The 26,748-nt window shown below is 38.2% G+C and overlaps 1 protein-coding gene across 5 annotated transcripts in view; it reads right to left on the bottom strand.

Moving 5' to 3' along the window:
• The window catches only part of COL11A1 (collagen type XI alpha 1 chain), a 255,883-nt gene that overhangs the window by 136,349 nt on the left and 92,786 nt on the right, over positions 1–26,748 (bottom strand). The window contains exons 6-15 of one of the 5 annotated variants that reach the window (XM_040359914.1): positions 20,560–20,676; positions 19,055–19,204; positions 18,745–18,837; positions 15,603–15,902; positions 13,474–13,536; positions 8,838–8,879; positions 7,123–7,185; positions 6,868–6,942; positions 4,642–4,725; positions 2,983–3,039 (exon numbers count right to left, since the gene is read on the bottom strand). In XM_040359914.1, the coding sequence (XP_040215848.1) occupies positions 2,983–3,039; positions 4,642–4,725; positions 6,868–6,942; positions 7,123–7,185; positions 8,838–8,879; positions 13,474–13,536; positions 15,603–15,902; positions 18,745–18,837; positions 19,055–19,204; positions 20,560–20,676 (1,044 nt within the window). The remainder of the gene's footprint in view (positions 1–2,982; positions 3,040–4,641; positions 4,726–6,867; positions 6,943–7,122; positions 7,186–8,837; positions 8,880–13,473; positions 13,537–15,602; positions 15,903–18,744; positions 18,838–19,054; positions 19,205–20,559; positions 20,677–26,748) is intronic. The other 4 variants (XM_040359918.1, XM_040359916.1, XM_040359915.1 and 1 more) reach the window with 4 other exon arrangements.

Genomic DNA, 26,748 nt, shown 5'->3' with positions numbered 1-26,748 from the left:
TTGGGAAATTCTGCATGTGTGTCATAACCTGTGTGGGCTGCCTATTCAAATTAATGCACATTGACATGATTGCAGTAAGACATTGTGGGGCAGTAGAGACTTCTGAATGGACCCTAAGCTGGAGATTAGGAATGATCAAATCAGGAGAATTTGGCACTTTTAGTTTCTCCTAAATATTTCTATGTTGACTTCTCTGATATTCGGAAAATTAGGCGGTTTAGGAATTCTCAGCAGAATGGATGAGCCCGCATGCATACTGTATAGTATGCGATATGACAAAAAACCCTGTAATTTATTAATTTTATTGTTTTTCAAACATTCATACGTTACTGCTTGAGAGAAGGTGGCTCAGCATGGAGGCCTGGTTATATAAGATACAATTTGACCCTCACAGGAGAAAAATAAATTTGAGGATTTGTTAATACACATCATAGATCTTATGATATATGTTTTTACATTAGCACTCTGGTAACATTGAAATGCTGGTAAGACAATTGTTTTGTCTACAATGTGTATGCAGTTCATTACACATGGGTGTGTTATATAGCTTAGTAAAATAGTGACTGGTTCTTTTTAACCTCCCTGGCGGTATGATTCTTTCAGAAAAAACATGCTGAAAGCGGTACCATTATTTGCAAGGAAATTTGGCGTTTTATATTGTAGGTCTGTAATTTTTAGAAATAACTCACTTAAATCTGACCAAACAAGATTCTAATAGGCATCCCGGGTATGACATTTTTTTTAAAACAAAATTATAAATTATAATATAATAAATAATTATAAATAATTATAACAAATAATAATATAATTATAATAAAAATTATTCAATAATGTAATCAAATTAAAATCACTGAAATTTGCTCAGTTGCAGAATTGTTGCTGTCATTATTTTATTTTTTTTATGACGAATTTCCCCACAAATCGCTATCGCACAATTCTGCAAGTGATTATAATTTATTATCGCTGTTTTTTAGCTGATCTAAAACTATTTTTGACATAAAGGGACACTTTTGGTTGCTATGGACAATCTACAGTTTGCAGGGAGAAAAAAACGTTTTTATTATATAAAATGACATGCATGACACAGGACAGACCACTAGGGACAGGGGGGGTGTGTTTTTTTTACATACAGTACTGTAATCTATAAGATTACAGTATACTGTATGTAAGGTGTTTGTTTACGTTTTTGAATTTGGCGCCGTTCTCCGTCCCCGTGCGTCGTAACGTCGCAGGGAACGGAGATCGGCGTCACACGGAGGCACTATGTGAATCGAGCGAGGTCCCGCTCGCTCACACAGTGCGGTGGCATCGCTGGATCCAGGGACAAGGTAAGTAAAAAGTGCCTGTGGATCTAGCGAGGCAAGCCGAGACTGACTCGGGGTTACCGATCGTAGCAGGAAAATCTAACCCCGAGTCAGTCTCGGGAACACCGCCAGGCAGGTTAAGGAAAATCGTCAATTCAGCAAGAATTTATTAAATAGATTCACCATTACTTTTGCTGTAGACAAGGCATTTTTAAGAAAACAAAGCTATACCTTGTCAATGCTTTTTTAATAGATGAGCCAATTATCCCCTTCAGTGTGTCAAAGTCAATTGTCCCTTTCTCCCATAAACAATTTCAATGACATTCACTCATTCTGAAAGTCATAGGGTAGATTTGGTATGTTCATTTTAATCCTAAACTATTTAGTCCTCTGGATTTATTGTTAGTGCCTTTATTACAGTGGTTAATGGAGAAAGGGGGTTGGGCATTTTTTTATAAATGTTAGTTTTCACTGAAAGTCTCTAATAAACAAATTCACCATGACAAGTGGTAATCGAAACAACTGCCCCAAAGTGTACATTAGTGGTTTGTAAGACCTAAGTGCCCTTCAGTAACAGTCTGATAAGAAGGTAGGGTGCAATGCTGTTTTTTAAACAATGTCCTCTTACAATACCCCCCACGTAGGTCAGCTAGCTCGATTCTAGCTACAATAATGCTGTAATAATCATCCCGTGACCACGTCCCTCTAGTGACAAACGTTGAGAGGAACGACGTTCTGATGTCACCGCATGTGCGCCAGTCCCGGAAGTGTATGGGCTGCTATCAAGAGCCGGCCGGCTCGATTTCTCTACATGCTGTTTTTTAACTACAACATTGTAAGTGTCCATTCGTCTTGATTTTTATAATAAATGTTAAGGTTTTACACTATGTTAGCTTTTCTGTTTTTATATGGGAACACACTGAACCTGTATAAGCCTATGAGAACCACTATCACGAGGCTGAGACATTTGGTTCACGGCACTATAGACCCGAGTTTGGGGTATAAACCACAAGCACCTATTGATCTGCTATAATTAAGAGATAATTTTTATCCGGTAAGTGGCATCCTCACTTCTTCGTGGGTGTTTTGGATTACCTGTCACTGTGGATGTTTCACCGATAAATTTATATGGATTTTTTTGAAGATTACAGCTATTATCACTAGGCTTATTATTGTTATCACTAAGGGTTGTTTTTTTCTTTCCTCCCTTTTCCCTTTGTTTCTTTTTTCACCTGTATATAGACTGATTTATATATATTGCTGACGATCATCTTTTTTGAGTGCTATTTTTATGAAGTATATTAAGTACCGTGTATGTATATGTCACTGTTTTCATATTGATAGTTTATTCACATTCAGGTAATTAGGATATGTTTATCCTTTTATATTGATTTCCTTTATCTGGTAATCATCCCATATTCTATGTTGTTTATATTATTGACACAATTTTCAATCCTGTACTCCATTCACACTAATACGGTGGGTGAGTGGAGTACAGGATCTCAAACACAGCGCAGCTTCTTTTTTTTTATATTCTATTAATGCTGTAATAATAGCCATTGTTACAGCCATGGGTTTGGGAGGCAGACACATAAAACATTAACTTTAAGAAAAAACACAAAACACAAAGAAACATTATTATTTGGTGGTGGATATAACTCTAGTAAAGGCTACATACCACTGGGCCAGATCTTCCAGTGAGACCCATTGGACCTGGAGGTCCCCTCATAGCAATCTGCAAAGTAAGAATAATAAAAAAAAATATTGTATTCCCTTCATATAAGTAAACAATGTAGGCAGAGCACTAGTTAGTTCATTTTCATTGATCAGAGCAAAATGCTTCAAAAGTGGGATTTTACAGTAGTATGTAAAATCTTAAATTTGTTTTAGAATATTTGTAAATAAAATCACACTCATACTCTCTAATGCTTGCTTTCATTTTCTAACCTTCCATAGAAAAATAACAGCAGGAATCTGATTGGGTTTTAAAAGATCAACCTCTACTTCCACCTCAGCATTTGTACATCAGCTCTAAAATGATTTAGGTATACAGACACATGAAATAAGTTAAGAATACGTGTACACCAGTGTTAATATGTTGAAATCGTGTATAGTATACTGTAGCTGTCTAATTTTTTCCTAATTAATAAAATACTGTCTAAAACCTAATGTAGATCTAAACTTTAACTAGGTGACATTAACTTGCTTAAGCATTTAGTATCAATTACCATGTTTTTCTTTTTATTCTCAAAATACTGTTTTCACTTTTTCGAATCTCTGTGCTACTGATCTATTTTAGCCTCTTTCAGACACACCCTGTCTACTCTCTTTGAAGGCTCCACTTTATTGATCTGCACTGGCAGCCTGATATCGACAACAGTGGACCATGATTGTGCAATATATGTTAGCACAGCCGATCAGTGACATGTCACTAGGAAGAACGGGAAAAGGATGTGTTTACACTGACATCTCCCTGTTCTACAGCTCTGTGACATTGAGTCCAGGGCCGCGTGCGCGCCAGCGGCAGTGTGCACGCGACCACGCGGCGGCAAATGAAAGGGGACGTACCTGTACGTCCATTTGCCTGTCCGTGCCAATCTGTTGATGTAAATCTGCGTGCAGCGGTCCTTAAGCGGTTAAATCAGGTAGCAAGGTGACTAGCTACATCAATTAGCTTGCAGGTGGACAGGCAAACAAGGAGAATGCTTTTTTGCAGTATTGTTTTCACAAAAGTTGCAAATTTAGGAAGATGGAAAACAACTTTTGAAATTGCTGTAATAGCATATATAAAATTGTAGTCACTGAGTTTAGGATCTACTTAACATACACCTTCAGGAACACTTAACATCTAACCTACCTGCTAAAACAAGACCCTAACACTTAAACCCCACTGTCCCCAAAACTTAATCTCCTAAACACTTAACTCCCAAACCTAACACTAAATTACTGTAAACCCTAGTAATCTTATAACACTATTTAAATAAGAAAACTTTTTTGTGCTCAGTGTAATACCCTATATACAGAGCTGCACCTATTTTACACCCAAATACCAAGATGACTAAAACATATAAACGTTGAACAAGTAGCACACTTGCTCAATGTTTATAAGACATACCACATATAAAGACCTATTCTGTGTACTCACCTTATCCTGTGCGGAGAGAATTTGTGCCAATAGCATGCAGACTCATGTTTAGTCTCCAGTGGCAGAATAAACAGATTCAGTACATTATATATTCAGTTGTGAGATTTTAGTTACACTAGCTGCAATACATTCCACGTTTTCTTATTAAAACAAGGAAAGAAGCAACCTGACCATATTTTTTTTATTACTTACACGAGCTTGTTGAAGGATGGCTTGAGCTTGGGCTTCTTGTGCTGAGATAGGTGGTCCTTTTTCACCATCACTTGAATACCGGAACTGAAATACAATAAACATAGAAGGTAAATATTCTAGACATAAAAATGCATTAAGTAACACTAGATACTGATGTTGTTACCCTTTTACCTAATACAATAATTTGCTGTGAAATCTGTGTATGTCCATTAAGTAAAAAATAATTCACACCCATTATAATTTGTCTTTGTATGTAGCTATAGTGCTTTCATAAGGAAACCTGAGCTATCACATGATATACTAATAATATACATGATATTCCTAATATATAGTGATTCATTTGATATGTAAAGTACAAATTACATGCATTTTATAAATTGGTTATTATACAATCCTAAGGCCTTGTACACACGACCGTTTTCCTCGATAGAATCCATCAAGAAACTTGGTGGGAAAACTTTTTTGCCAAGGAAACCGGTCGTGTGTACGTTTTTCATTGAGGAAACTGTCAAGGAACTCGACGAGGAAAAAAAAAGAACAAGTTCTCTTTTTCCTCGATGGGAGTCTCAATTTCCTCGTCGTGTTCCTCGTCAGGCTGGTTTTCGACGAGAAACACAATAGTGTGTATGCTAAGAAACCCGCGCATGCTCAGAATAAAGTATGAGACGGGAACGCACCTTCGGTAAACGTAGCGTTTGTAATGGAGATAACACATTTTTCACGCTGTAACAGACTGAAAGTGCAAATCGTCTCTTACCAAACTTTTACTTAACACGCAGTAACATGAGATTAGCAAAAGCAGCCCCAAGGGTTGTGCCAGTGGAATCAAACTTCCCCTGCCATTGTATGTGTTGTATGTCACCGCGTTTGAGAACGAGGAGATTTTGTCTTGACCGCGTGTACGCAAAGCAAACCTGTCGAGTTCCTCGACAAGTCTAACAAGGAACTCGTCGAGGAAAACGATGTGTCTTTTCCGACGAGTTCCTCGGTCGTGTGTACGAGGCCTAAGAGTAACAAAGCAATTAAGGCTTCATAATACGAAGTCCCCAGGATATAAGGAGCAGTTAAAACTAAACAGTATAAAATCTCCCTAGACTGATTAGACAAAAAAAATAGTTCTTTGAAATGTTTGTATACGTTTATATAACCTTCCATTTTTAGTTCATAAATGAATTGAGTGGCTAAAATTTAAAGGGTATTTCCAGCCAAACAGTTAACCATTTAGTTAAAGTGGATGTAAACCCTCACATATACCCAGTGAAGAGAACAGCCAGATGATACACAGGAATGAAACAAATCTCCCTACATAAGTTTTACATGTATATCTGCTGTCTTTAGCTTTATATTTTCTTCAGAAAGTTCTGATCGTGGTAGGAGATTTTCTCTTCTTGGATAGCACTTTTGTGAAGCTTGGGCATACAACCAAGACAGCTGATGGGAGGAAAGGCACACACCCCCTCTCCTCATAGGTAGAGACTTTCAGATATGTTCCTTAAATCATTCAGCATGCTGCTAATTTATTTATAGCATCCTTCCCAACACAAAGCTCAGGCTGCTTTTATCTCCTGTGTCGGACAATTTGTCAGTAGTTTTCATGCTGATAACAGAAGAATGGGACAAGAGAAGCTACAGGACATAGGGCTTTGAAAAGAGATAAGAAAACACTGCAGATATTTGTGCCCAGCTCAAATTTTAAGAATCGGGTTTACATCCACTTTATGTGCATCCAGTATAGGGGATTTTACTAGACACAAGTTTTCTATAGTAATATACTTTATGATTCATCTACCCCCTCACTTTTTAGAGCTTGCCATTCAGCAGATTATGTGCTACTGCTTCACCTTCTGCCTATTCTTAAAGACTAATGATCACCCACTGTGAGGTCTGCTCTACCTATATCTCCCTTATTTTTATTAATTGGAAGAAATTGCATACCCTCTGCAAGACTGATGTCAGAGTCTAGGTGTAGTGTGATAACTAGGTACTTCTGGTTTTAGACTTCTCTGGGACACATAAGTAAAATGATGGGTGTGTTCATAGTTATCTTTCACATTTTAACTCCTATGCCAGTAAAGGTTAAAAAAATATTCTCAACAGGGCAATGTTCCTTGTATCTCTGCAATAGGGCATCAAAATGAACCCTGACCCGGTCAATGATAGCTCAATTAATTCCCTGTGTGCTATGTGAAAGCTGGAGAATTATATAAAATAAAACCTATTACTCACTGGCAACATCAGCATAGTGCCGGGAGGTCCAGGTAATCCATCAGCACCTGGTAATCCAGAACGACCAGGTGGACCCTAGGGAAAATGACCACATAAGTGATACAGCAAAAACACTCTTTAATTGTAGTAAGTAAAAGCATCAAACTGAAATATTTGCACAATTATTTGTAGGGATCCAATTAAAACCTATATTATTTTATTGATGTAAAAAAAAATGAATTAGCTTATTGTAGTCTGAATGTGTACGGTACTCACTCTCTCACCAGGGTCTCCAGATGGGCCAGATGGGCCTTGCAAGCCAGGGGGACCAGTAAGACCCTAAAAGAAGTAGGATAGAGGTTATACATAAATGTATCTGTAAATAGTAAGATAGTATGGGGCATATTTAAAATCTGACATTCAGCAAACATTCCTTGCAGGCAAGTCTTCTACTTCCATGTGTTCTAAATGGCAGTCACTGCATTCAAAATAGATCCCTATTTTTTAAACAGCAATTTTAGAAAAAAATATCTGTTTACAATGCAATGTGGCTTTCTAAGTTTGTTATGAACCATTCTGGACAATCATTCCTTTTACTAGGGTAGCTGCCAGCCATCCTGTTTCAATCTTCATGACTAAGAATGCTTAAAAAATATCAGTAAGACAGGAACCACTTAGCTAGTAGTCACATGTCACATTTACCTGGACATGCTTTGTTGGAATATCAAATTATTATTAAATTAATAACAAATTAGTTGTGACTAATACTAATTATACCATGAACTTGATAGATAAATAACGTCCCAGGCATTTGTGAAATCAATCATGACCTGGATAGATGAAAAACATCCTAGGCATTGTGAAATCAATCACCTGCTCACCTGGTAACTCAAGCACAATCGTACCACTAAGGACACAAGAAATATCAAAACGATTTGAGAAGGTTTTTCATTTTCAAAATAAAACTAAAACCCCTACCCACTCTCTAATCAGCTGAGGAGCTATGAGGCCAACACCATTTCTGAGAGCTGTATGACCTCCCTCAGTTTCATATATTCAATGTTTAAAAATAAAGTGGCTTCCACTGATGCAAATCTGTGGAAATCCACTGAAAAGCAATGGGTTTTGGAGGGTGGACTAAAGACTACTAAAGACTACCAAACAGTTCTGAACATTAGTGTCACAACTTCCCCATGGCACTGGGGTTCATATATTAAGGCAAAATAGGCTGGTCAGCAGAGCTTCATCACATAAATGTCAAATTAAATCCCTGCATATCTTTCAAGTAGCATTTCTCCTATGTATTTAATTAAAGTTACAATGCCACTTTTTGTTTGGTTGTGTTTAGTGCTAGCTCTGTGTTTGGTGGAGGATCCAAATGAGGAGCTCACACTATTTATCAATGGACAGGCATAAATAAGGCAAGTTTTCCAGTTAATCCCTAAAAGTAAGAAATATTTTTTGTCTCTACAGCATGCAGTAAAAACTGGGTTATTAGTTTGGGTGGACTGGCCCTTTAACAGGCAATATTTAGCTATAGAGTACTCAACTAAGTTATGAAACAAACTGAGTCAAATCAGCAGAATTTACAGGCTTTCAATTGTCTTCAATAGGTCAATATAAGATAGTACGTCTTGCAGAACACTGAACTTGCAATACATGAACTGAACAGAATAACGAATATACTGAATTCTCTATCTTTCTGGTGTGATTTATTTCTGCGTTCTCTCTTAAAGTTCACAATAAACACAGTACATCAAGGACACCTGTCATGAGAGAAATATGAGGGCTGCCACTGTTAATCTCCTAAAAATATTAGTTGCCAAGCTGTCATGCTGGCCCTCTTGTGTCAGTGTTTTCTAATTTACTGACTTGGGATAAGTAACAAGCAAGTTCGAAAGGAGGTAAGTAATGGCAGCCTCTTTATTTTTGATATGACAATTGTCCATTAGGGAGAAATACATTAAGTAAATTAGAGAAGGGATACATACTGCTGGTCCTTCCAGTCCTGGTGGTCCTTCAATAAGCATTCCCTGAAAAGTTAAAGAATATAGAGTTAAAATACATAATAATTGAATCTGAAGCTAAGAAAAGGAGCCATACAAAGTGATTAAAAGCTGAATGAAAAAAGAAAGGTTGGTGCTGTGCCATATGATCAATGCAGCTAAAGCAGGGGTCACTCTGCATTGGAGAGACTCTAGACCCCCCTCAATTGCAGAGTGGCTCAATAGGGTAAGAGAAATAGGGACTATAGAAGACTTGGTCCTCTCGGGCCAAAATAAGAGAGAACAGTACAGTCAAACATGGATGAGATGGAACCTATTTATGCATTCGGAGGAGGGGAAGAGATTATTAGATGGGACATCTGAGGATTAAGGAGTACCCATTAGTAGGTATAATAAAGAGACATGGACCTGTGCATAGGGAAAAATAGAGATCAAATCCCTCCATCTCTTTTGGAAGAGGGGGGAGGAGCGATGCCCCCTCTGGTCTGTTTGTTTTGTTATTTGGGGGCAGGTGGAAAGGAAAACTGGAAGGGAGGGGGAAAATAGAGTGAATCCATCAGCTAATATTTTAAAGCCCCAGGAAAATGGCAATAGTGAAAAAGGGAAACATAGACAAGTGAAATTTAGTATATCGTAGATTGTTTTGTTGATTTAGATGTATTTAGGTGGGGGAAAAACATAAACGTAAATGTAAATGTAAATGTATATTTATCTGATGGATTGAAGTTGTGATAATATGTCAGTTGCTATTTACCTTACCTTTTTGTTTTTGTGGTAAAAAAAAAAAGATTAATATAAAAAAAAGCTGAATAATCTGCCTCACAAAGTTGTATTTATTGACTAAAAACTGGTAAGTATTGGGAATTTCTACCAGTCTAGAAGATACAAAATCAAAGTAGATTCATATTTATTCAACACAGCTCATTTATACAGAGAAAAGTCCGCTATTTGTGTTGTCAGGATGCACAGCTTGAGAATGAAAACCCGGGCAAAGAAAGAGTAATGCTATTACTGCTTTGCTGAGCAACGTCATGTGAGAGTAATAGGTAGCAGATGGTGCAAGCAGGATAAGAATCACAGGTGTAACAGATAATGCAAAATTTTATTTTGTCCATCGTTGCGAGATTTCTGTAAATCCCGTCACTGCTGATGCACATTTTCTGCATCGCTACATTTACTATATTTATGAAATGTTACATTTGAGCCATGTATGGACTGACGGAGGCATACTTTGACATAACTCATATGTTAACAGCTATCATGTCAGCCAAGTCTAGTTCTTTCTTTTAATAGGTTCATTCATCCAGACTTGAAAGCAAAATTCAGGGGTGAAATGTTTTCACAAATTTTTACATATGTTTTACATGTAACAGCTTATATACATAGAATAACTATGGTAATAATTCACATGGAAGTTGTTAGTTAATTCCTTCCGTATAGGGCTTCTGCTGCAGATCTATATCAGAATGGAAAGAACAGAGTATGGTGGATCTAAAATCTGATGCTTAATTATAAAGGTAAATGTGGTCATTGCACTGTTGTGTCTGTCATTTAATTGCCAAAGTTATATATTACACCAAACCTTTCATCCAACCGTCAAAAAATGGGGTCATTATTTTGAAAAGCCAATATAAAGGAAAGCAAGTAAAGAATTCAAAAACGGGTTTAACCAATCATTTCTCTGTGTTAGTTATGGTCTGTGTATTTAAGTAGCATGGGGGGAAAGTATGTTTTTAACCTTCACACTACGTGCCTGTCTTTATCATGTCAGAATTTTGGGAGGTATGCAAAGGTAACCTCACAAGAGCTAAGGTGTAATTTAAAACAGTTGCCTATGTGGATATCCACAATATGTAAACAATTAACAAGTCTTGAGAATAAATAAACCAATAAGCAATGCGCAAAGTACAAGACAACATAGCAGCTATTCAAAATCTATCTTTCAGTGGTCATCTACAGTATTACTGCTCATTATCATTGCACTTTGGATGTAGGAATGTGCCTTTATCATTCCCTCAAGATGCTCCTTTATAGCCTAGGAATGGTCATTTGATTGGAACTAAAGAAAAGCGTTTTAACCACTTAAAGCGGAGGTTCACCCTAAAAAAATGATCTACCGTCCCATCCAGCATACTTGCGTCAGCTACAGTATGCTTTTTTTTCGATGTACTTACCGTTTAATCTTTGATTTTCTTTTCTTCTTCCCGTGGGTGAATAGGCGTTCCTATGAAGGGGTGTAGATGATTGACGTGCGGCAACAGTGCGTCACGCTTTCCGAAAAAAAGCCGGACTAGGACTCGGCTCTTCATGGCGCTATATGGCGCCTGCGCACAGACTAGGAACTGACTGCGCAGGTGCCGTATATAGCCGAGTCCTAGGTCGGCTACTTTCGGAAAGCGTGAACGCCTATTCCCCGCGGAAAGAAGAAAATCAACGATTAAACGGTGAGTACAGCGATAAAAAAAATAAAAAAAAACATACTGTAGCTGACGCAAGTATGCTGGATGGGATGGTAGATAATTTTTTTAGGGTGAACCTCCGCTTTAACACCTGCCCGCTTGCATTGTACAGTGTATGGGTGGCCGCTGTAGGCAAAGCGATGTATTGGAACATAGCTGCATACTTCCGGATTTATGGTGCAAGAATGCGCTGGCCCTGGCCAGCTCCCGCTGTGATTGTATACACAGCCTGTCAGCAAGTCCTGGTCCATGATTCATGGCCAGGACCTGCTGATCGGCTGTGTACATTCAACACAGAGCTCTGTACACAGGGAGCAATCTGTCAGTTTCTCAATGCAAAGCAGGGAAGAGAAACCGTGTGTCAGGGAAATGGCCATAGGACTGGCAATGTTGCCAATACTCATCATGGCTTCACCAGACAAACCTCCAGGAGCATTGGCGTACGCAGATGTGCGACAGCGCAAACGGACATACGCAGATGCGGGACGGCACTAACAGGAGCATGCAGGTGCAGGTTGTGATAGATGCTGACACCCACTGCCTATATAAACCCACTGCATGGGAACTTTCATGCAAACCAATCAAAATACACTTATTTTATAGCAGAAAGTAAAAAATATGTTTGTTTGTTTTTTGTTTATATTGCAAAAAAAAATCCAGTGGTGATCAAATACTACCAAAATAAATCTCTATTTGTGTGAAAAAATGAATGATATAAACTTGGTTTGGGTACAGCATTGCATGACCGTGCAATCGCCAGTTTAAGTAGCGCAGTGCCAAATAGCAAAACATTGCCTAATCATGAAGGTGATAAAATCTTCTGGCGCTAAAGTGGGTAATGATAAAAGATACATTGTTTTTGTTTTGCAGCATATTCATGCCGATGTGTAACATTACTTATAGGAGCAGTTAAATTTGACAGGTACAGCTTCAATGCTCCGGTTGGCTAACACTGCAATTGCAATTGCTAACATTCCCAAAACCTAACCAGGCAGAATTTCCCACGTATAATTGGGACATGGATTTTAGGTAAGCAAACTGGTGCCCAGCATTAATAACCTGGGCAATTCAAATTAAGCATATAGTGAAAACTACATGTTAAAAAAATTATTCAAATTAAAATCCTAATCTCCCAATAAAACAACCTGCAAGACAGACATAATGAGTAAATATACATCGCATACTAGCTCATTATGAAATACTTGCCTTAGATTGAAGCTGTTGCAGCGATCTCCGCACACCGCTATGACCGTCAACATGTCTCCTGGAGTTATTTCCGGGTTTTGCGGGCTCTGGCACTGTAATTGGCCAGAGCGCCGATGACATCACTCCAATGCATGAGGGAGCTGCCGGTCACGACACAGCTACTGTAGAAATGGCACAAGCAAACCATTTCTTCAGTGAGCATGTGTCGATGACGTCGGCACATGCAAATACAGTGAATCTCTCTTAAACGGTGCAAGTTTAGGAGATATTCATAGTACCCAGAGGTAAGCCTTATTATAGGCTTATCTGTAGGTTAAAGTGGTAGTACAGGGTTTACAACCACTTTAAAACTAAACTTTAGGCACCAATAAATGCAGCTTTGTAAAAACAGTGTAAATATGTCACTTTGCCTTTGATTTCAGTTTCTTGTAACCCCCTGTAAAAAAAAGCAGTCAGACTGGGAGAGGAGGGTGCGGTACTAGGAGCTGATACAGCTCTGTTGCACAAGAAAGTACAGACAAGAACTATGCTGACAAAAGGAAGTGCAAAAGGATTACTTCATCAGTCTGTTGCTGCTCTTTCTCTGTCCAGTCATAGATTGGGGCAGGGGGGTGACAGCTGTGTTGCTTAACTGCAGTAGAAAAAAATCAGACCACTAGCCTGGCTGCTCCATCTGACAGGGCTTAGTACATATGTAGAATACATGGCGAGAAATGCCTTTGGCACTGAAAATCACTCCTTTATATTTATTTAAACTGTGTACTAGCTTATTGCCTTGAGTTTAGCTTTAACACAGTTATACTGTAGCTTCATATTAGGATGCTATCCTGTTACACAAGCTGTCCTTACTGGTGTATTAACACTTCAGGCTTCTAAAATTTGGAAATTAAATTTAAAGCGATGAACCTAGTTTTAAATACACGTGTATTCAAATGACAGAATTACAAATTACTTACTGGCTCAATAACAGCTGGTTCTCCTTTCTGGCCTTTTTCACTGTATCCTCCATAGTTATTTACCTAAAATATCAGCAAATATATGTTTAACATACTTTAAATAGCAAATACTGCAGGAAATTACTAGAGACATTTTATACAAAGTTATTCCATTTTTTTAGATGGAAATTTCTATAACTATACCAAAAATTATGCAGCTAATGGTTTTAATAGACAACACCATGGTGTAATACATTTTGTGCACTTAACAAACACAGTTTTCTTTTCACACTTAAAAAGATCGAAGTAAACTTGCAACTAGGGATGCACTGATGCCACTTTTTAAACACTGAGTATGAGTACCGATACTTTAACTCAGGTACTCGTTGTTACCAATTACCGATACCTATTGCGTAGGTAGGAGGGTGGTTTGGCAGGGGGGTTGTTAGGGAGTTGGGCGAGACTGGGGTGAGGGCAGGGTGGGAAGTAGAGGGGTAAGTGAGGGCAACCTGTGTCCCCCCTCATCCAGACTGTGTCCCAATGTCACCCCTCATCCAGCCTGTGTCACCCCTCATCCAGCCTGTGCCGCCCTGTGTCACCCCTCATCCCAACTGTGTCCCCCCTCATCCAGCCTGTGTCCCCCTGTGTCACCCCTCATCCACCCTGTGTCCCTCCTCATCGAGTCTGTGTCCGCCTCACCCAGCCTGTGTCCCCCTGTGTCACCCCTTATCCAGCCTCTGTCCCCCTGTCACCCCTCATCCACCCTGTATCCCCCCTCATCTGGCCTGTGTCACTCCTCATCCAGCCTCTGTCCCTGTGTCACCCCTCATCCACCCTGTGTCCCCCCTCATCCAGCCTGTGTCTCCGTGTCACCCCTCATTCAGGGTGTGTCTCACCGATACAGCTTGCTACTGTCCCCTTCTTCCAACCGGCCTGTGTCTCGCTGTGTCCCGCTTGCATCCAGATCCAGCCTGTTTCTTTAAAATCCAGCCAATCACCAAAGTTGTGCCCGGCTGCAGCAGCTCTGTGCTCGGCTTCACGCGGAATACCAATACCGCTACACCGGCCGCAATTTCCATGCCCTGGCCCGACTTCCTAGCCCTACAGAGAAAGTCCTACCCCAACTGACGTCACTTCCGGTATTGATTTTCGGTATCGGAGCATTTTCGCGAGTACCAATACTCGTGAAAATGCCTAGTATCGGCACCGATACCGATACCAGTATCAGTATCGGTGCATCCCTACTTGCAACATTGAAATAGTAGATACCATCTACAGAACAGGTCCTCAGCTGCATTTAGAGCAAAGCTGTATTTAAAGAAACATAGAAGTGGCCATTGATGAACACTCCTTCTGGAAATGCTATTCATCTGGCTATTATGCTGACCCTTTGTTTCAATACTATACTACTTACCACAACTACATGAGTTACAATTTGGTATATTAACCCTTTCAATAACTCTTAAATTCCAAAAATAGTTAATACTGGTGGAGCAGAAGTAACATTAATTTACTTTATGGACTGCAGGCTGAAAAGTTTGCAATGACATCACTACTTTTTCAATTATAATCTCTTCAGAAAACACAGGAATACTGAAGGTGGATCATTTAGCATCCAGTCGGTATCCATTATTTTATTTCAAAGTGCTGCCTTTGCTGGAGGTATTTACAAAGTGTAATGCTGACCATAGAAAAGAGGCCCTTGCCAATAGGCAAAATTATTTAACAGTGGGCTGTTTATCAGATTGTCAAAAAATACAGCAAAGACAAAAAAAAATATCTTTGGACTAACAATTCCCTGCTTAGTAAGGAACTAAAGTATGGTCAACAGAACACCCCTGACAATATCAACATTCAAAAAAAGGGTTTTCCTGAGAAAAGGGTTTCCTAACTTCAGGATTCCCTCTTTTTTCTAAAAGCAGCATTGAAAAGAACTAGCAAAAGGTTGATTGGTTTAACAAGAGAATACAGTAGTAAGAGACCAAAGATTTAGTCACAGTGCACAAGAGCTGAGACAATATGTAAGTGTACATTTAAGAAAATTTAACAATCACGTTTGTAAAGAGAGGTAATGAGAAATGGACTCCAGCTCAATAATGTCTAACACTTTCCTGTTTTTTTATTTAATGCCCATTTCATTGGTAACTTACGGTGGTCTCTGAAACATCAGTTTCGGCAGCAACCCCAGGTCCAAACTCCTCAGCAGTAGGGTTTGTTTCTTTGTCTTCATAGTCTGTATAATCATATAAATCATCTTTTCCTAAATCTCCTCCCACCACTGTTTGAGTCGGTGTAGGTTCTACAGCTTTCACCCCATAGTCTGTTTCCTCAACCAGTTTTTTCTCTGAGTCATAATCCTCGCCAGTTACGTACTCCTCCAGAAAAGGCTCATCCACAAAGGACTCATCCACAATGGACTCCTCCACAAGTGTCTCATCCACAGGGGTATTCTAGCAGCACCAATGTAATAAGTGGGAGGAACATACGGGTTAAGGTTAGTCAAAGCTGTTAGATGCATTTAGGCCATGAAGCAAACTTAGATGCCATAAAAATAAAGCTGTAATTGCTCTGTATCTTTTAATGTGATTTAGGGGCAAATGTAAAGCAAGTTCTCTAAATCAATTAAAAGATAGAACTGTAAATAATTTTGTTATAAAGCAGCAGTACAACCACAAAACTAAATTACGAACTCTGAAGTCAAATTTAAATTTTAAACAGTATATAAATAATCTGTATTTAAATAAACAAATGTTTAAATATATGAAGAAGTACTGGTGCTTTAAAGATAATACCTGTACATCTAGAGTACTAGCATTTCTTCTTATTTGCAAAAATTCTTGTTTGGTAATAAAAAGGTGAAAGCAGAATCTAATTATGTATTATGTAAATATAAGCAGTTAAAGCATCTGCAAATAGCTGATTTCACATTCCATCTAAATTTATCCGTGTCAATTAAAAATGTAACACCTTTTGTAACTCTTACATATAAAACCTTTTAGGGCTATATCACTTTATTAAAATATAATGTTGAGATTGTTTGGTGATTTCCATTTTCCATTATGAATAGCATTTAAAATAAATAAATACTAAGAATTATGAGCTCATGGAAGCCATTTTACTTATTAGCATTCATTTATCATAATTTAACCACTTCCGGACCGTCCACCACACATATACTGTGGCAGGGTGGTTCGGCTTGGCGCGAACCAACGTAACTGTACCCACCCACTGCAGGAGCGCGCCCGCGGGTCCGGTGGATTTGATGTCTGCCAACCACCCGCGATTGCAGTACAGAGAGCAGAACAGGGTGGTTCCCCATTCTGGCAGTGGACAATACTGAGATCTGCTGCTCCTAGTGATCAGGAACGATCTCTGATTGCCCCCTATGTTAATGCCTTCCCTGCCAATGTAATTTATACATTGATTAGTGCATTTTTTTAGCACTGATCACTGTAATATTGTCACTGGTCCCCAAAAAGTGTCCCTCAGGGTCAGATTCGTCTTCCGCAATGTCGCCGCAATGTCGCAGTCCCGCTAAAAATCGCAGATCACCGCCATTACCGATAAACACAATAAAAATATCCATAAATCTATCCCATAGTTTGTAGACGCTATAACTTTTGCACAAACCAACCAATATACGCTTATTTATTTATTTATTTTTACCAAAAATATGTAGAAAAATACATATTCCCCCAAATTCATGAATACATTTTTTTTTTATCATTTTTTTTGTATTATAGTAGAAAGTAAAAAAAATATATATTTTTTGGTTTATAGCGCAAAAAATAGCAACCGCAGAGGTGATCAAATACCACCAAAAGAAATCTCTACTTGTGGGGGAAAAAAGGAATTCACTTTTGTTTGGGTACAGCATCGCACGACCACGCAATTGTCAGTTAAAATGGCTTATTCATTAAGGGGGTAAATCCTTCCGGGACTGACAAATAGGGATGAGCTTTATGTTTGGGTCGAACATGAGTTCGACTCCAACATTGGCTGTTCGCCGAACAACAAACAATTTGGGGTGTTTGCGGCAAGTTCGAAAAGCCGCGGAACACCCTTTAAAAACCTATGGGAGACTTTAACGTTGTTCGCATGTTTGAACACATTTTTTGCCTGTTCGCATGTTTTGCTGCGAACTATACCGGGGGGTGTTCAGCTCATCCCTACTGACAAATTTAGAAGTTTTTATTGCAATTACTTATTTTTCAGGTATAACTTTTAACACTGGTTAACCAGCCTGAGTAAGTAAGCAAGGTGTAACTACTATTCAGCTTACCAGCTGCTCAGAAATAAAAATCATTAATTTGCTATTATATCAGCTTGCCCCTAGAAAATATCAGAACTTACAGTTCAAAAGCAAGATAGGAGTTAGAAGCTTATGACTTGTCAATTGTAGTTATACAACTCTCAGCATTCTCAACAAACGTCTTCTCAAGTGCACATGCTGAAAGTTGTATAACAGTTGACAAACAGCCAAAAGTTACCAACACCTGGCATTGCAGCATTAAAGCAGATCATTTGAAAGCACATTTTTCTATTAGAAATTACATTTCTAAAACTATTGTAAAAACACCTTTTTCTTGTGTAAAACAACTAGTCAAACTTACATTTTAAAGGTTTATTAAAGTTAATAAACTTTAATAAACCCATTTAATTACAATGGTTGTCCTTGAAAGAACATTATAATTTCAATCAACTAATTATCTTAATAATTTCAGTAGCTAGTTTAGAATTCATATTTGTAACACTGTATTCATATTGTTATCATTGCGATGCAAAGAGCACCATCACTTTTGTGTCCTGCAGAACAAATGATTATGTTCTCTCAAGAGTTTGACATGTTTTAGGATAAGCAAGCAAAAGCAAGTAAATAAAGCAGCAGATGTTTAAAATGTACCTTTTTATTCAATCCAGTAAGCAATCACTTTGCATTTGAATCAATATATATATATAATAGGCAGTATAGATATTGGTTCAAAAATCAGCTGCTTCACCAGTAAGATAATATTGGTTACACATTAAACTGCTGTTTCAAAGTTGTGTTTTTTTAGCCATCACAGCATGTTGCAGCATATATAGATATTGATTTTAAGTAAAGGGTACTTTTTATTCACACCAAGTGATCAGAATATATGCCACTCAAAATTACTGTATGTTTCGTTTCTTTTGTGAAGTATAGGGAAGATGGAATATTGAACATGAACATAAATTATACAACACCCAATCCTTCTTGCCTCTATAAAAAAAAGCTGGTAATATGCAAAGTACTTTTATGCTTTATTTTACCTCATTGAGTCCAGTAGTAAGAGAAGGTGTATCTGTCTGGTAACCATAGTCTACTTCACCATATTGTTCTGGAATGTAGTCAACTACATTGGCCTGAGGAACAAAAAGAATATTGTTGTTTGGTAACTTTTTCTTGGAATTTTATTAATAAGGTATTGGATCAAAGTAGGAGTGATAGTCAGGTTATGGTATTAGCCAGAGATTCTGTCCACATCTAGTTGGGGTTAAGGCATTTTATGATTTTTTGTCTCATGATCAGAGATCTTCGGGACTTGTCCCACTGAAGATCTTGATTTCTTGCTACCTTTACCCCTATTCTTTTTCTTGTTGATGCTTGGTAATCGGTCTTGCCCTTCTTCTTCTTAGCTGCAAATGAGTTTTTGGGCGTGACCTTTTGGGGTTTGTCCTTTGATTTAGGGGGTACTGGCTTCTTCTTCGTTTTGGAATTGGCTTTCTTCTTCTGCAAAAATGTGGTGAAAGACCGAATGGAAACAATGAATGAAGAAATTAGGAAATGGAAGTGAGGAGGAACTTTACAGGCAGGCCCCTTTTCAAATATTATTCACTATTCAGTGCTATTCTAGGAGCAGCATTTTATTTTAATTGTGTCCACTGTCCAATTAGTATTTAGATCAAGACCCCTAACAGTATACAAGAAGCTTTTTTACTTATGGTTTTGTAACCATGGTCCTCTGATTTCTTCTGTACCCAAAAGGGAACCATTTTGCTTTTAAGAATTTAAGCATTTTAAATCCATTAAATAACAGTTTAAAAAAAGGTTCAAAGAACAGTAGCATTCACTAACCTATAGCAATGAGAAATCGGAATACTTTGGACTGTCTTTCCCCATTCCTTTCTTTGCCAGTATCCGACTCTTGGCGGTATTGGTCAGTGATCATCTGAAAACTTCCTGCGCAAATAGACTATTTGGATGGAATATTCACATTTGTGCGCAAGCCTAGTTGCAACTGGTTCTCTTTAAAACAGCTGGAAGCTGATTTATTTTCATTAGCTGTAGGTTTCTATATATGACAGATCAGTTTGCCTTATTTTCCAAAGATTTGATAGGAAACTGTTCACAGCCTGCATCACTAATCACCTTCATCCAAGGTTTAAGGGTGCTAGAACAATCCTACTCAGCACCCTGCTCTACAGACAGCCAACATTAGTTGTCAGTACTGAGTAGTGCATTGAGGACACAAGCATGTCAGAATCCAAACCTTAAGGCCTGAAGATGTCTGTATTAGGGGAATGGAGGTAAATGTACTTCATACTAATATTGATATCTCTAGGACCTGGCGTTGCTCTTTAATAAACAATGAAAGTTTTAAGAATTATAGAAGGCTGAAATCTAGTCTAAGGATTATTGCTCTTTGAATAGCACTGCACAGTAAATACAAACTTTATAAGACCAAACAACTTGGTTCAAATGTACATGAAATCTAAAATAAGATACTGAGATATCTCAAATTCAAGGAACATGTCTGCTGTATTTAGAAACAAAATCATTACATTTCCCACAGCAAGAAAGATGTTTGTACAATAAAGTAATCTGATAATTCTGCATCTGGTTTTAAGAAGTTACTAAGAAGAAAAAATATCTCAGTACAATTATAATAGATTTGCTTAAGCATGTAATTATTTGACGCTTTATTGCCACCTCAATTATTTGCCTATACTGCCTGCCATTTTGTCATCCAACTTCCAGGAAGGTGCAGTTAAAGGTGATGTAGAAAGAAGGGACTGAGATTACACGCGAGCAGATGACGAGACACACGTGACACATATAGTGCACACAACACATATTTACTATACCTCAGTCTGAGCTACAAGTTCTTCAGTTAATGAGGGTGCCTCTGTTACATAATCAGGCTCCTTGTAATCTGCTCCCCCATACTCATAGTCATACTCGATTAGCTCTTCAGGTGCATACTATATTGCAAAAGGAATATGTATTAAGCAAGGCAGTGTTAGTCAGCAGGTGTTTATGAGCTTGGTGCAGAGTTGAAAAATGGCAAACACAAAGAATTGCCCTTGTGTATGTACACCCCAAACTTTTTTTTTTAGTTCTGGAGAGAATAGCAACAAAAATTAGAACCCATGTCAATATTAAATACTCTATGATTGTTCTGGTGCCCATTGTCACCAAGGCAACAGAACAGGAGGTGAGACTAAATCTTCTAGTTAGACTATTGTCTAAGAGGGGATCTCTCCTCACTTTTTAAAGATTTTCTCTCAGTTCCTGTTGTGCCTATGGGGCAGGGACAGAATCAAATCTTCCCAATGGAACACAGACACATTTTCAAGGGTCTTAACCCTTTCCCACTCTTTACAAAGCTAAAAATAAAATGTTTAGGCTATACATACACTTTGATTAAAAAAAGAAAAAACTAGAGCATAGAAAATGGAGCAGAGTCTGAAACAACAAACCACATTCCAACTGTCTTTTTTTTCTACAACATGTCATAAAGTGCAGGCATTTCATTATCTGCATGAGTAAAACACTCTCTTTCTACTGTTCTCTTTTTTACAGAAGGTCCTACCTAATAAAGTTACAGCAAAGGACAAATGAGGCTGTTATTCACATCACCTATTCAGAAGTATTTTTTTTTTGTATTCATGGAATGTGATTGGTTACTACAGACAAACACTCCACTTTACTCTGTAGTACACACAAAGCGGCACCAATTTGGTGGTACTTTCTGTTGTATTCCAAAATGCAGGATGAATCGTTATGCTAACGCTTATAAGAAATAAAGCATAATTGTGGAAGTAAAATAATTACCGTATTTATTGGCATATAACAGTCACTTTTTTACCCTGATAATAGAGGGTAAACAGTGTCTGCGTGTTATACGCTGGGGACTGTGGAAAGTTTTTTTCCTGAAACTTCCCTCTTAAAGTTAGGGTGGGTGTTATACGCCTGTGCGTGTTATATGCCAATAAATACGGTACATAACTCACAAATACAAAAACCCAGATCTTTTCAGTCTTTAACATAGTCTGCTTTTAAATGTTAAATATTAATAATTTAAATGCAAATATTTAAAACTGAGTACCATATAGTACTTGCACAAAAGTATCAAATATGAATGTACTGACTTCTGAAACGTGACAATGCTTACAGAAAAAGCCTGTACTATATAACATATATGATAAAAAAATATATAAGGTATATTTTTAGGTTCAAATTCCAGAGTCAGCAGACCTAATTAGTAGTTTTCAGCAATACAGTAAGGTAATCACTCTTTCTATAGAGGTAAATCTACTGACTTCAGAACTGGGTTTATGGATAAGCAATTTAAGCATGATATAATGCTGTACTGAATCCCTTCATAGACCAAATCATTCAGGGATACAGAAAAGCTACCGCATCTGTTGGCTGGAAAGACTTGTGTAGCTTTACTTTTGCAATATAAATGAAAAAAGAAAGTGCATACAAACTAAAAATCAAATGGTTTCACTGATATAATGCAAGATATGAGAAAACATACATCAGTCGCTATAAATTAAATTATTAACCATTTGATTCATTTTCGTACAGAATAAAAAAATTAGGGTTAATACAGAATGCATTGAAATTAATTACCAAAACTTCTGCACGATCAGTAAATTAGATAAGCAAAGTTATTAGGTAGGAGTCCTTTTATTATTCATATCTATTATTCAGACTGCTTAAACATTTAGAGTGGGGAAATTGTTAGAAGCACTGTCAGAGTGTCTTACTGTCTGTTTCAGTTGTTAGAATTTAGACACGATATTGGTGGTCAGTGGGAAAAGGGCCCCCTTTTTTTAAATGTCAGTGGGGAGAGGATGATCTTGCATTGATAATTAGATGTAGATGCAATGTCCCCACTTTAATATTGTTTGGGAGGAATTCTCCCTACATTGGTGGTCATTATTAAAAATGTCCCTTACATTGGTGGCTAGTGAGAAGTAAGCATGCCCCTTAAAGTGGTGGTCAGTGCAAAGAATACTCCTTACATTGGTGATTGGTAGAAAGAATGCCACTAATTCGGTGGCCATTGTGAAGAATGCCCTTAACATTGGTGATCAGTGGGAAAAATGTCCCTTACATTGGTAGTTAGTGCAAATAATGTCCCTTACATTGGTGATGATCAGTGTGAAGAGTAGGCCTTATACAGGTGGTCAGTGCAAATAAGGCCCCTTATGTTGGTGGCCAGTAGAGAGAATGTGGGAAGAATGGGAAGAATGTTCATTCGCATTGATAGTCAGAAGTGGTATGTCCCCTTACAAAAAGATCATTGGTGTCAGTGATGTTGTGCCTTTGCCTCTGCCATGTAATACAAGAACTACTCAGGCACCCTTAGGTGGGAAAACAATCTTACATGTTGTTCAGGCAGATAGATACCCTGAGTGGTAACCTAAAATGGATAAATTTAAAGATGTATCAAGCTGGTTCATTACTATAAAAAAGTGACTCGTTTGTGTTTGTTGCAGACAGTTTAGATTTTTTTAGAGCCCCTTACTTTGGAAAATAATTACATTTAATGCTAAAGACAATCTGTAATAATCCAAGTATAGGAGCAATGATTGCTGGATTTTAAAGGTGGCGACTCCAGAGTTGTCATGCTGAACTTGCTTTTAGTACCTAGTGGGTTACTGATGCAACCGGCTGAAAAGGAGCCAGGATTAGGATGATAACTGAGAAGCCTGCACCTAGAGATTTTGGGAGTGTTTTCCCAGCAGGAAAAAAAAAAGCTAAACATGTCAAATCACATGTTAAATCTGCTGCATTTTCCGGCAATTTCCGGCAATAGCGCCGTCCTAATTTGCGGCACTGCACCGATTTCAAAAAGTAGTTTCTGTACTACTTTTTGCAATTTCGAGACGCAATTTACATTGACATCTGTGCAGACTCCTCCACAGATGTCTCTGATATTGAGGCCGAAATCGGGACTGACAAGCAGGAGTTCAGATGAACTCATACGGTTTCATTCCATAATTTCATAATAATGAAATGTTATTTCTGCCCACTTGTCTTAGGTTACTGTATCCTGCTGCTTAAGCATATACTGGCAGCTTCATAATTTCTGAAGTTAAATTTGGCTCTGACATGACAGTATCACTATAACTTTAATATTCATTTTAATGTGTACAGAACAAAGAGACAGGCTGATATCAAATAGTAACAGAACTAAATTAAATACATTGCAGTGGAATAACTACATAATCCATGGCTAAAGGGAACATGATAATCCCAGTGTCCAGCTCCTAGTGCTCAGTTTGTTTGTCTAAAACTAATTCTGAACATATGGTTGAGCAAAGGTTTTTCTGATACCAAAAGAGAAGAAACTGACAGTTGGCATTTCTGTTTTGTCTGCAGTCTGAAACATATATTACTATTTAGCACAGATTGAGAAGCCAAGAGAATTGTGGAATAACATGTTGATCTACACAAGCTGGCAGCTACCAAAATAAAATCACTGATACAAATAGCAGCCAGAATTCTGGCTCAGGATTAGGCTTTGGGACTTTCGCTTATGGCTTCTAAAAATTGCCATATTAGTTTTTGGCAGAGGTATTTCAGCATCAGTAAATTTGGTGCATAACTTTTCTTAAAGGGGTTGTAAAGGTTTGTTTTTTATTTTTTAAATAGGTTCCTTTAAGCTAGTGCATTGCTGGTTCTCTTACCTTCTCTTCTATTTCCCTTCTAAATGTTTTTTTTCTTTGTCTGAATTTCTCACTTCCTGTTCCTCCTCAGTAAGCTTGCCCCCATCATCCAAGCCGTTCTGGCTGGGGGTCAGTCAGCGTGCTCGCCCCCCCCCCTTGGGACTACATCCCTATGGGGAGACGCTGTGAACAAAACGTCTCCCCGCAGGGATGTAATCCCAAGGGAGGGGTCGAGCACACTGACTAACCCCCAGCCAGAACAGCTCGGATGATGGAGGCAAGCTTACTGAGGAGAAACAGGAAGTGAGAAATTCAGACAAAGAAAAAAAACATTTAGAAGGGGAATCGAAGGAAAGGGTAAGTGAACCAACAATGCACTAGCCTAAAGGAACCTATTTAGAAACTAAAAAACAAACCTTTACAACCCCTTTAACTTATGACTTTTGCTGCATTGTGATATACAATTAGTGCAATCCAAATATATATATATTACACCCAAAAATGTAATAGTCACTTATTAGTGTTAAATTAGGACTTTAATGCCTTTAAAGTGACCCTGTATCAAAAATTTTATTTTTAATTGCCAAAAGTATAATACTGTAAATATTCACCCCAAGTGCACCCCTCCAGCAAACGTCGCTCCACTGATGAGGAATCATCTCCTAAAGTCTGCTGGGAAACTGACACTTCAGTGAGTTTTGACGTCTTGTGTGCCCAGCTGTGCTCACTGGTGCATTCTTCTAATTTTCACCTTGCTACTGTGTCCTGAGGTAAGTATATACACTATTCTTCTATGGCAGCTTTAATTTTCATGACAGCATGGAGGTTGTTTTGTGAAAAAGATCTCACAGATCATGTGCAATAAAAATGGAACATTTAAGGTACACACGGTCGGACAAAACCGATGAGAATGGACCGAGGTTCAGTTTCATCGGTCCAAACCGACCGTGTGTACGGCCCGTCGGTCTTTTGTCCTTTGGACCGATGGGCCACTGACCGAAAAAAATAGAAAAAAAAAATAGAACCGATGGACCGCTGACCGATCGGTCCAAACCGATGGTTAGTACAGAAAGCATCGGTTCAAAACCCGCGCATGCTCAGAATCAAGTCGTTGCATGCTTGGAAGCATTGAACTTCGTTTTTTTCAGCACGTCGTGTGATTTACGTCACCGCGTTCTGACCCGATCGGTTTTTGAACTGATGGTGTGTACACACATCAGACCATCAGGCCACTTCAGCGGTGGACCGATGAAAACGGTCCGTCGGACCATTCTCATCGGATGAACCGGTCTTGTGTACAGGGCCTAATGGTTTAAAAACAAATTGACAACTACCAAGGAACCGCACATCTCAGGCCAGAAGAAGGCAGTCCATTTTAGCTCACATGTCATGGCCAGTGACAGTACACTTATTAGCAACTGTCAATTATTCTGATAGTACCCATGCCAAGGATCTATGAAGGAGCAGCAATCTCTGTCTCTTGATTTCACCTCTAGGGAAAGGTGGCTTCCAGCTGTTTCGTGATGGAGGACCGGGTGATGCATTTTGAGTTATTTATCACTTGTTTTTAAACCAATAAATGTAATAAAAACAAGAAAAAAACTTTGCGCTCAAAGCAAGTATTGTGCAGGAAAGCAGCACTCTATCATCTGAATACTAAACCAAAAATATATTTAAAAAGTGTGTTATCCCTTTAAATTGCAAACATCGCTGTAAACATCATTAAATACATTCTGTGCAAATCAACATGTGTGCAGTACAGTGCTAAAATAATTAATGAAAGTACACATATAAATTGTAACAAAATGTTTCTGAAAGTGCTGTACTGTGAAATATAATTGTCAAAAGTATTGTGCTGCAATGGAATTCAAAATGATTCCCAAAGTGCCAACTGCAGTTCAAAACAACACTGGCCAATCTACGTTGTCAGTTGACTGGAATTTCTTAATCTCCAATCCCCTGATGATGTTGGTCATGATAAAATGTGTTGGCTGCAGATATCATCCTGTCCACTGGCCGAGTGTGGCAGCTTTTCACACATTGTCCCTTACATTTCTTTTTATGTGAGTACCTTTTAACGAATAAACTCAGTGTTTTCTTTTGCAAGATCACACTACAGTATATGGTCTGTTCTGTCTCCTTCTCTATTTGGTGCCATGTCAAAAGATCGGGAGAGTTTTTTCCTTGTCTGTAATTGGAGTTGACCCAGCAAGCAGAGGCATTCTGGATCTGTATACATGCGATGCAGGCCTCCTGTGATTGTAGTGGTCGATATTTTCTGGTAGGAAGTATATGCACCTGGCATTGTGTGGAACTAAGATTGGCACTTTGGGAATCATTTTGTATTACATTGGAGCACAATACTTTTGA

This window comes from Rana temporaria, chromosome 7 (assembly GCF_905171775.1).
Source record: "Rana temporaria chromosome 7, aRanTem1.1, whole genome shotgun sequence".
Taxonomy (NCBI): Eukaryota; Metazoa; Chordata; class Amphibia; order Anura; family Ranidae; genus Rana; species Rana temporaria.
Note: the sequence above shows the minus strand (reverse complement) of the source record. Positions and strands in the feature narration are given on the sequence as shown.